At 40.9% G+C, this 9,816-nt stretch overlaps 1 protein-coding gene across 3 annotated transcripts; it reads left to right on the top strand.

Moving 5' to 3' along the window:
• Nucleotides 1-6: 6 nt before the first annotated feature.
• On the top strand, nucleotides 7-3,124 carry LOC103359432 (uncharacterized). 3 transcript variants are annotated; one of them, XM_008284768.1, is made up of 3 exons: nucleotides 1,091-1,567; nucleotides 1,663-1,842; nucleotides 2,814-3,124. In XM_008284768.1, exons 1-3 carry the CDS (start codon nucleotides 1,127-1,129, stop codon nucleotides 2,844-2,846), a joined length of 654 nt encoding a protein of 217 aa, XP_008282990.1. In that variant the 5' UTR covers nucleotides 1,091-1,126; the 3' UTR covers nucleotides 2,847-3,124. The 3 variants fall into 3 exon arrangements, 2 of the variants coding, with proteins under 2 accessions (XP_008282990.1, XP_008282989.1); XR_520309.1 differs by lacking the exons at nucleotides 1,091-1,567; nucleotides 2,814-3,124 and adding an exon at nucleotides 7-167 and having other exon boundaries at nucleotides 1,663-2,510; XM_008284767.1 differs by lacking the exon at nucleotides 2,814-3,124 and having other exon boundaries at nucleotides 1,663-2,510.
• The last annotated feature ends 6,692 nt before the right edge of the window (nucleotides 3,125-9,816 follow it).

Below are 9,816 nucleotides of genomic sequence, written 5' to 3'. Positions count from 1 at the left end.
TCGTTATAACGAGAAAACAAAATCGTTTTCTCGTTATAACGAGTTAATTTTCCGGTCACGCAGAAAGCGAAGCCCACCCGCCAGACCAGAAGATGCTCTGCTGCCGCTCACACTAGCAACTGAAGCTAGGCCTGGATGTGCTCTATGCAGCTGCACGCTCTAATGAGGTAAGTTAAGCCTGTTCATGTTTGTACTTTGCAAGTCTGCGGATATAAGTTATCGTCTTTAACAGTAAGTGGCTTCAAGTTAGTCAAACTTAACCTCGGTACAGGACGGAACAGTGCTGCCTGTATTTGTGTGTGCGTGAGGCTCCCTCACGCACACACATTTCCATTGATTTTTCTTGTTTCTGACCCGAAAGTTGTCACAGTTGTTGTTTGTTTATGCTAAATAGGCTACTAGAGGCACAAGGAGTTATCGAAGCGTGGTGTACAGTTGGACTTTATCATGTCGTTGCATATACAGGCTGATTCTATTGCCGAGAAAACACGATTGAATCTCTTGTAGTGACATTCCCGCTGTGTTACGTGTGGTTACAACACAGAGTTTTACTGTCCCCCGTTTTCCACCTTGGAAGACGTACATTTCTAATCCGCCGATGATTAATAGCTGACAGTCCCGCATCCTTTATTGACAACTGTGACAATGACACTCCTTGTTTTGGTTCTCGATTTCAGTTTTCCTCTGGTAAGCCCAACGTCTGCACCTTAATGCCATTGTGACTATGCCAGAAGAGCAGGAGAATATTGACGACCACATCACTTATCTTTTTAATCAAGGCCTTACACAGACTGAAATAGCTTTATGCCTTGCAACTCGACACAATGTACACATTAGTGTACGTCATCTAAGAAGACTGCTAGCAAGGCTTCAACTTTATCGGCGGCGCAATCAAAGTGCGCCTGATGTTGTTGTAAACTACATAGCTGACCAGCTATCTGGTCCTGGACGACTGCATGGCTATCGGATGATGACTGAGCGATGCAGATCAGCAGGATTGCGGGTCGCTAGAAACCTGGTGTATGAAGTGCAGTCTGTTCTGGACCCCGAAGGTACACAACAGAGAAGAAGGAGGAGACTCAGAAGAAGGCATTACAGTGTCCCGGGACCAAATTACATTTGGCACATGGACTCCTACGATAAACTCACACCGTTTGGCATTGGAATAAATGGCTGCATTGATGGCTTCTCACGACATGTCATATGGATGCAAGCAAACTTTACAAACAGCAAACCGGAGGTTGTTGCAGCTTATTTTATTAATGCTGTTAGTGAGTGTGGGGGTTGTCCGAAAATAATCAGATCTGATCTTGGTACTGAGAATGTACATGTCAATAGATTACAGTATTTTCTGCGTGAGGATGAAAATGGCACAGTGCATGGGCCTTGTGTTCTCCAAGGAAGAAGTACTGCAAATCAAAGGATTGAAAACTGGTGGGGACACTATCGGAGACAGAATGCAGATTACTGGAGAAACTTGTTCCAGGAGTTCCAGTCAGTGGGCGACTTCAATGGGGATATGGTTGACAAGGGCCTCATTCAGTTCTGTTTTCTAGATGTCATTCAGGTAACCAGAATCACTCACTCTCTGTCTCTCTCTCTCTCTCTCTCTCTCTCTCTCAAAGTGTCAATCACTCACTCTTATTTTGTCTTATTTTACAGAAGGAATTGGACACTGTGGTGACGATGTGGAACACCCACCGGATCCGACCAGGTTCTACTGGACATGACTTGTTTCATGGGAAACCTTTTCTCATGTATCATGTGCCAGAACTCTACCAGGCAGAGGACTACCTCCATCCAGTGGACTTTGAAAGACTGGACATCATATTAGAAGAAGAGGTCTGCCTTTGGAAAACTGAGATTGTCTGTGATCCAGATCTGTACGAGCTCATTGTTTTAGTGATGGCAGAGCATAATCTTCGGACTGGCCATGATGCTGTTGAGGCAACCAGACTGTACAGACAGCTGAGGCCCTTGATAAGAGTACATCTGTCAGAGCCAGAATAGTTCTGAATTTGCTAACGCCCCAGTTCCCAATGTTTTTCATGTATTTGCTTTCTGATTGTTTCTTATCAGGATGTTAGTTTTGCACAAAACATCAATGGACACATCAGTAAGCTAAAATTGCCACCATGGGGTTGCATACCTCCATGAACCTCCAATCAAACATTTGTTTAAAAGTTAGCGATCATCAGTTGATAATTTTTTTAGTGACAGACAAAAATGTGTTTTGTGAGGTAACAGTGACCTTGACCTTTGACCACCGAAATGAAATCAGTCCATCCTTAAGTCGAAGTGAGCCTCAAGGAGTTCTTGAGATTGCCAGGGGGAAGACATAATGAACACATGTTGATTTTGAATATCTGGATTGTTTGCATTTTCTTATTTAAGAAAATATTTGTGCTTTTTTTTCAGTAAAGATTCAAATGTACCTGACAGACCTGCATTTACTTTAAGACATTGTACATGACTTAACACTATTATGCTCAGGTGCAAATTGCATTATTTTTCATTAAAATTTCAAGGTGTATGTTTTTGCACTCATACTCTCATTTACTCTCTTGGTTATGTGAGTGCTATTTTTCAAGGGTGTCAATTACTACATCATTGCAGAAATAGAAATTGCTGAAAGAACATGAAATACATGTGTCTAACAAGACACAATCCAGTAAGCAGAGATGTTGTGTACCTTACTGGATCAGTGCTTGATCAGGTCATATTTTCTGCTTTACATTTAAAAAACAAAAACGTCAAATAATTGCTGGATATTAAGTTATATGTAGAGTTTCAAATGTCAGCTCTTTTTTTAGAGGAAAGAAAGAAGCTCAGAGCAGAACCACTGATCCTCCACATCAAGAGGAGCCAGATGACGTAGCTCCGGCCTCTAGTTTGGATGCCCTCTGGACACTTCCCTGGGGAGGTGTTCAGGGCATGTCCCACCAGGAAGAGGCCCCGGTGAAGACCTAGGACACACTGGAGGGACTATGTGTCTCCGCTGGCCTGGGAACACCTTGGGATCCCCCCAGAAGAGCTGGAGGAAGTGTCTGGGAGGAGGGAAGTCGGGTTATTCCTGCTTAAACTGCTGCCCCTGCTAGCCAGCCCCAGATAAAGCGGAAGAAGGTTCTATGGATGGTTTAAAATGTCTACAGAGAGATGTCAGCCAAGAGATTTTATCTTTTGACTGTTTGGAGATTGTGTGATGGCCACAGCATTACTTTATACCTTATCCAAGGCACCTACTTTTGATTAAAGTGGAGCTGAAACTATTCCACTGTCAAATTCCTATCATGATTCAATAACATTGCTATTTGAGAAATGTACAATTTGAAATGGAACATGACATGACACCTGCTAATGTTGAACTATTTTTAAATATAAATACAAATATTTCTTTAAAAAGATTAACTATGTACAGAACGTGTTATTTACACCTAGACCTAGCTAACTATACTTTTGAATGAGCATTTATTAAAGATTCTCAAAACAGCATAAAAGCTGCTAAGTAAAGGCAGCCACTCTAAGCAAGTAACCACAATCCCACTGGTCCCCTTAATTCCATATGGTTAAGACAATAAATCAGTATTCATATCAACATACTATACAAAATATTTAATGTGGTTTTACTGTAAAATAAGATTCAAGAGGTACCTAAGTTTTAAACAGTTTAATAGAAATCATTTTGATGCAAAACAGAATGCAAAAATATATGATCAACATTGTGTGCATCACATCATGAGACTTATGAAATTGTTGAACTTGTTATTCCAATGAAGCTGCGTAAAAGCAGAACTGGGAAAAAACATGAGCTCTGGTTATGAAATGTAAACATTTCATTTACTGTAAAATAAGATTCAAGAGGTACTTAAGTTTGAAACAGTTAAGTACATATAATTTTGATACAAAACAGAATACAAAAATATTTCATCAATATTGTGTACATCACAACATAAGAACTATGAAATTGGCAACAGCTTGTTATTAAAATTAAGCTGCATCCCTCTAAGAAAAATATGTTTTAGTCTCTGAAATGCTTGGGCCGCCACTGTCATTTTTGCATACGCCATAACACATAATCTTCATAACAGTCTTTACCTTATCACATACCCTTTTTAGACGATATCCATCCCCCATATTCTACTTTGCAAGACAGAAAGTAACTCTTGACTTCAAATCCGAAAAAGTGCTGTAGTTGGGAGCACTTTCCAAGACACGTGTGCAGTTGGGGCCACAGGCTAGCTGCAGGCCTCAGACATGATGGTGTCTGTGAAGGTAAACTGAATAGTTCTTGACAAAAAAAAGCCAGAACCCGGTGCTAGTCAAATGAAGCTGCATAAAAGCAAAACCGGAAAACTATAATTTCTGGATAGACCGTAACATATGGTCCTCATAACACTGTCTTAACTTGTCACTTTTATATCATATCCATCACCCACACACCACTTTGCAAGACAGAAAGAAACTCAGATTTGAAATCTGAATAAGTGCTGTAGTTGGTGGCAATTTCCAAGAGACAAGTACAGGTGTGGGCCACAGGACGTCTGCAGACCTCAGACATGATGGTGTCTGTGAAGGCAACTTCAATGGTTTTAGATAAAAAAAGGTCACATCCAGTGCAGAATCGAAGGAACAGACCAAGCTCTCTCTGCTCAAGTTCTCTGACAAATCTCAGGAGATGATGAGAGGTGGCCCTTTCTGCTGGTGACAATGATTCTGGAAAGTTAATGTATTTTGTGACACTTCTTGCCTTTGGCTGAAGATCAGAGAGGATCTTGTCCAACACTCCACCACTCAAAGACTTTCCAATACTTTCCAGGACTGGTTTCCAGCACTTTATTATGAATGCTGGCTGTTGGACCAACTCTTTGTGTGCAATTTCTTCCAGCAATCTTTGTAAGTTGTGTTTTGTAGGGAGAGTGGAGCAGTTGTGGCTGCTAAGAATGGTGAGCAGCTCTTCCATATCGGCTCCCTCGAAGTCATTCAAAGCCTCCAAAAGTACATCCTTCTCTGTAGGGCTAATATAGTTGAAAAACGTCTCCATTAGGTTGCAGTTAGGCCATGACACGGAAAGGACTTCATAAAGAAATGGCGGCGCTAGTTGAATAGGCAAGTATTTAAATCTCTGCCAGCCAAAGGCTACAATCCGGGCAACAGCTTTCCACTGCTTTTCTTGAAAAGCATGATATAAGTTGGGGATCTTGTATGTGGTTCCTGAGGTTCTTGATGTATAGAAAGTGTTCCAAAAATCAGTAAGACAGTCCCTAACAAGGCCACTTCCAACTCCAGTCTCCATCTCACCACTTTGCATTATGCGCCTAAATTCAATGTTGGCATCTAGTATATTCTCATTTGAAAATGCCTGAATCATGTCAGAAACACAATCCACTGCACGAATAGTAATGACCTGTTTCTCAACAATGTTTTCTGGATTGTCAAAGAAATTCTCAAAGTTATTTGCAGATGAGGTTGTTGAAGTGTGGTCAGAACATGCTTCCTGATTTATGATTTCAAGTGTTGCTGATTCACTCCCAGTGCTCAGCGATCGTGACACATGGTTTTTGGGTGAAGGGATGGAACTTGTCACTTCAGTCATATAATGCTCAATGTCAGTTGGTACATCATCTGATTCAAGCTCCTCAGAAGCAGAGGGCTCATAAACCACTGTGTCACAAATAACATCAATGGAAGGGTTTCCATCATCACCAAGGAAAATGACTTCCTCATCAAGGGACTGATTTAATATCGGCCCACTTTCATGCATGACAGGGCTGGAGCTAGACAAAGGGCTTTCCCAGGTCAGTGAGGTGGAAGAAGAATGAGGTAACGTGATATCAAAGGAAGATGTGGGAGGAAGATGTAGTGAGTTGAGAGCCTGTACTGTCTGAGATCTCTCTGTCAAATCTGTTGTCTGGGATCTATCTGGTGTTTCGACTGGTACCGAGAAGTCACTTGAATCTGACTCATCACTTCCTCTTTTCTTTGAACAAACGTACAACCTGAGTATTTGATGATGAGTTGTTTCATACAACTTCCCAATTGTGACTGTGCCAAGTAAGGGTTCCTCTGAGCCCATAACACACATGGTAAAGTCAAAGTCGTCAGCTCTTCCTTTTGGAGATTTCCCATTGGGGAAAAATATTTTCTTCCCATTCTCTAAAATTTTCTTTATAGTGTCATCTTTCCTGGCAATTATCTCTCTTGTGCCTCCACCTGTTGGTCTCCTCACCTGCCTGAAATAACCATTTTGATAATTCATCCAACCCAGTTCTATTTTCCTTGTTTTTCGCTCAGCATTCTTGTTTGCCAAACCATATCCTTGGCGAGTATGACTTGCAGAGCTTTTTGATGCTTGACTGCAGCTTGGTAGTTTCATTTTAGATCGTAAGCGTTCTATAAGGATCTTTTTCTTCTCTGCATTGGTCCCAGCTACTGCTGAGGATGAGCTGGTCCAATTTTTGGCAAATACACGGTCTCCAAAATGAGGAATATACTTTGACAGGGTTTCTTCATCCATCATCATGGCAACATCTTGGTCCACCTGCCACGGTTAAAAACAAAAACAAAAAATTAAAACTTCAAGCCTTGAATGAGTCCTTGAACCCCTGTGCACGTCAGGATATGTTGTAGTCACAGCCTCATTATTCATCATCATCTGAATGTTTTGGACAATATAAAAGTCAAAAGGAATAGTTTTGAGCACTCAGTAGTGATAAATAACCTTCTCCTACTGTGTCTAATATGTGGCCCAAAAATAATCTATTATCTTAATTCTCAGGATAGTTTTGAAGAATTTTTGGGCTCACCAAAATGCAATGTATATGGAAAAAGGAAACAGAATCCCTTCACTTGTAAAAGGGTCTTTGCCGCTATTGGTATTTGGGCCCAAATTTGTATTAACATGAATATGAGATTAAGACAGGTGATCTAACCAGGTATGTCTTATTTAAGTGGGAGTTTTGATTTATATGTTTCTGACAGGCTTGTTCAGATATGAGTTACCTTGTCATGCAACATTTTCTCAAGGTTCTCCTCAGGTATCCCTCTGTCCCTCAAGGCATCAAGAAACAAATCCATTTTTGGGGATGCAGCTGAGTAAAAGGCAGAGATGTTACATTGGGAGGCTCAGAAAAAAAGTTATTTTTAATCTTAACAGTGTACTTCGATTGTCTTATTGACTTTTACAAACCTAAAAATGTTGATGTTTTAGATTTTTTAGATGTTTATGTGAATTTATTAAATTTTCCTAATTGACTTACAGCCATCTTACTCGTGTAACTAATGTTACAGTTAACTTATCTGACAACTAGACAGCTAGAACAAAAGATATAAAAGACATACTGTATCATAACATACATCTTTGATGACGATAGCAAAGAAAAACTCAAAGTTGCCAGTCCACAAAGACAACACTCTTGGGGAATTCAATTCATAGAATTGGAAAAAAATTAAGCGTAAATGAAACATAACATTCACTTGCAACTCAAGTGTAAACCTCAGTAAGGGGCAAAGAGTCGAACATTTTTTGAACGGTAAATTATGTAACTGGTAAAACTGGACAAGAAAGTATGGTAAACACATGCTAAAAATATGAAAATCCCTGACTTTCTCAATTCATTCATGACATTTATGATCATAGAATGTATGCAGCCAGCTAGTTTACCTGGATAAGTGACCTCTTTCACATTTCAGAGCTTCCTTTGGCCAACTGTTTCTTTGGGTTTGGGTCCATCTCATCTGCTGGAGCTGAAGGCCAAACAAACAACACCCTTCCATTAAACCAGAAGTGATTTTTGATGAGCCATGTTGTACAGTGTTACAGTGAGCATCATGACCTGTGGAAGCAAGGCGCTGAGGTCATCTTAGCTATCTAAAACAACACATAGATCATAGAGTTGCTGAACAAGATCAGGCCATTTGACAAAACAAATCAAAGACCCGAGACAAGATTCCATCAAGACAGAAAGCTATTACATCAGCAGGCTATCATATTTGTGGGTTTGTTGACCGGAAGTCAGGCTACTACGAGCGGGGCAGTTGTCAATAAAGGATGCGGGACTGTCAGCTATTAATCATCTGCGGATTAGAAATGTACGTCTTCCAAGGTGGAAAACGGGGGACAGTAAAACTCTGTGTTGTAACCACACGTAACACAGCGGGAATGTCACTACAAGAGATTCAATCGTGTTTTCTCGGCAATAGAATCAGCCTGTATATGCAACGACATGATAAAGTCCAACTGTACACCACGCTTCGATAACTCCTTGTGCCTCTAGTAGCCTATTTAGCATAAACAAACAACAACTGTGACAACTTTCGGGTCAGAAACAAGAAAAATCAATGGAAATGTGTGTGCGTGAGGGAGCCTCACGCACACACAAATACAGGCAGCACTGTTCCGTCCTGTACCGAGGTTAAGTTTGACTAACTTGAAGCCACTTACTGTTAAAGACGATAACTTATATCCGCAGACTTGCAAAGTACAACATGAACAGGCTTAACTTACCTCATTAGAGCGTGCAGCTGCATAGAGCACATCCAGGCCTAGCTTCAGTTGCTAGTGTGAGCGGCAGCAGAGCATCTTCTGGTCTGGCGGGTGGGCTTCGCTTTCTGCGTGACCGGAAAATTAACTCGTTATAACGAGAAAACGATTTTGTTTTCTCGTTATCACGACAAAACGGATTTTGTTATCGCGTGATAACGACAAAATTATCTCGTTATAACGAGAAAACGGAGGAGAATTATCTCGTTATAACGAGAAAACGGAGGAGAATTATCTCGTTATAACGAGAAAACGGAGCAAAAAAATTAAGTTGGACCATGGCCGCTTAGGGCTTCCGTAAAAAAAAAACATTATGATGACATTTTTGTAACTTCAAATTATGATTCAAAGGTTCTCTGTTTTTTCTGTAAATCTATCAGTTGTAAATATCAATTATCTGCCTCCTTGATCACCAATAATCAGTATTGGTAGCAGCTCTGGCAGAAACCCTGTCAGTCAACCACTACATGATTCAAACATGTTCAATGGGGCCCATAGTCTATCAATAAACACCACAATCATAAATGTTGATTAGAAATGAATCATCAAGTTGGCAGCTGTGTTTGTGTTGTTCTAGAAATCAGCCATCAGCCTTATTACAGCTCGCCTCACTCGCTTTTTCTGTCTGTAGTTAACTTACAATACGTGCAAACGGCTGCATGTTTGAAACAGCACATAAAATACGTGACGGAGCTCGTAATAGCTCAAGTTTAATAACTAACTTTGTGTTATTTGACATGAAGCAGGATGAAAACTGAGTGTTTTGACAGAAACTATTCAGGTTTCTGTCATTTGCCTCCTGTGAGCGGAGCACTGAGGTCTCTGTAATTCCCTCTGCTATGTGACAACGGTTATTAAACCTGCATAACACCTGCTCAGCGGTGAGGCTGTTGTCAGTGATGTGACTCGGCCTTTTTGTCTTTTATTCGCTGTAATCCATGCATGTGTAAGTGGATCCTCTTGGAGCAGGATAACTCCTTTTAAGCGGTTTTAAACACTACAGGAGGGACTCAAATCCACTAACTTCTCATTTACCTCCACACTTCAGTCTTTAGTGTGCGATGCTTTTATCCTGGTGGTTGGACCTACTGCACCAGTGCCCCCGTTTCTTGCTCAGAATTCACCTTTGTGCTGATTGAGGACCAGCGGAATATGTTGTTGTTTAAAGGTCTAAAGGACGAAGCAGTCAGCAGGTTTCAGACGCTGAGTGAAGTGGCCATTACTCATTTGGACTGAACCCTGGTCGTCTTGATGAACCCGGACGAGCCCTGCTGGCC

The sequence above is a fragment of the Stegastes partitus genome, unplaced genomic scaffold (assembly GCF_000690725.1).
Source record: "Stegastes partitus isolate 25-593 unplaced genomic scaffold, Stegastes_partitus-1.0.2 Scaffold371, whole genome shotgun sequence".
Taxonomy (NCBI): Eukaryota; Metazoa; Chordata; class Actinopteri; family Pomacentridae; genus Stegastes; species Stegastes partitus.
Note: the sequence above shows the minus strand (reverse complement) of the source record. Positions and strands in the feature narration are given on the sequence as shown.

Excerpts from the sequence above, each read along its gene's own strand:
- LOC103359432 (XM_008284767.1), top strand. The coding sequence starts at position 1,127 with ATGGACTCCTACGATAAACTCACACCGTTTGGCATTGGAATAAATGGC. Across the intron at positions 1,568-1,662 it reads GTTTTCTAGATGTCATTCAG|AAGGAATTGGACACTGTGGT; the intron begins GTAACCAGAATC and ends CTTATTTTACAG.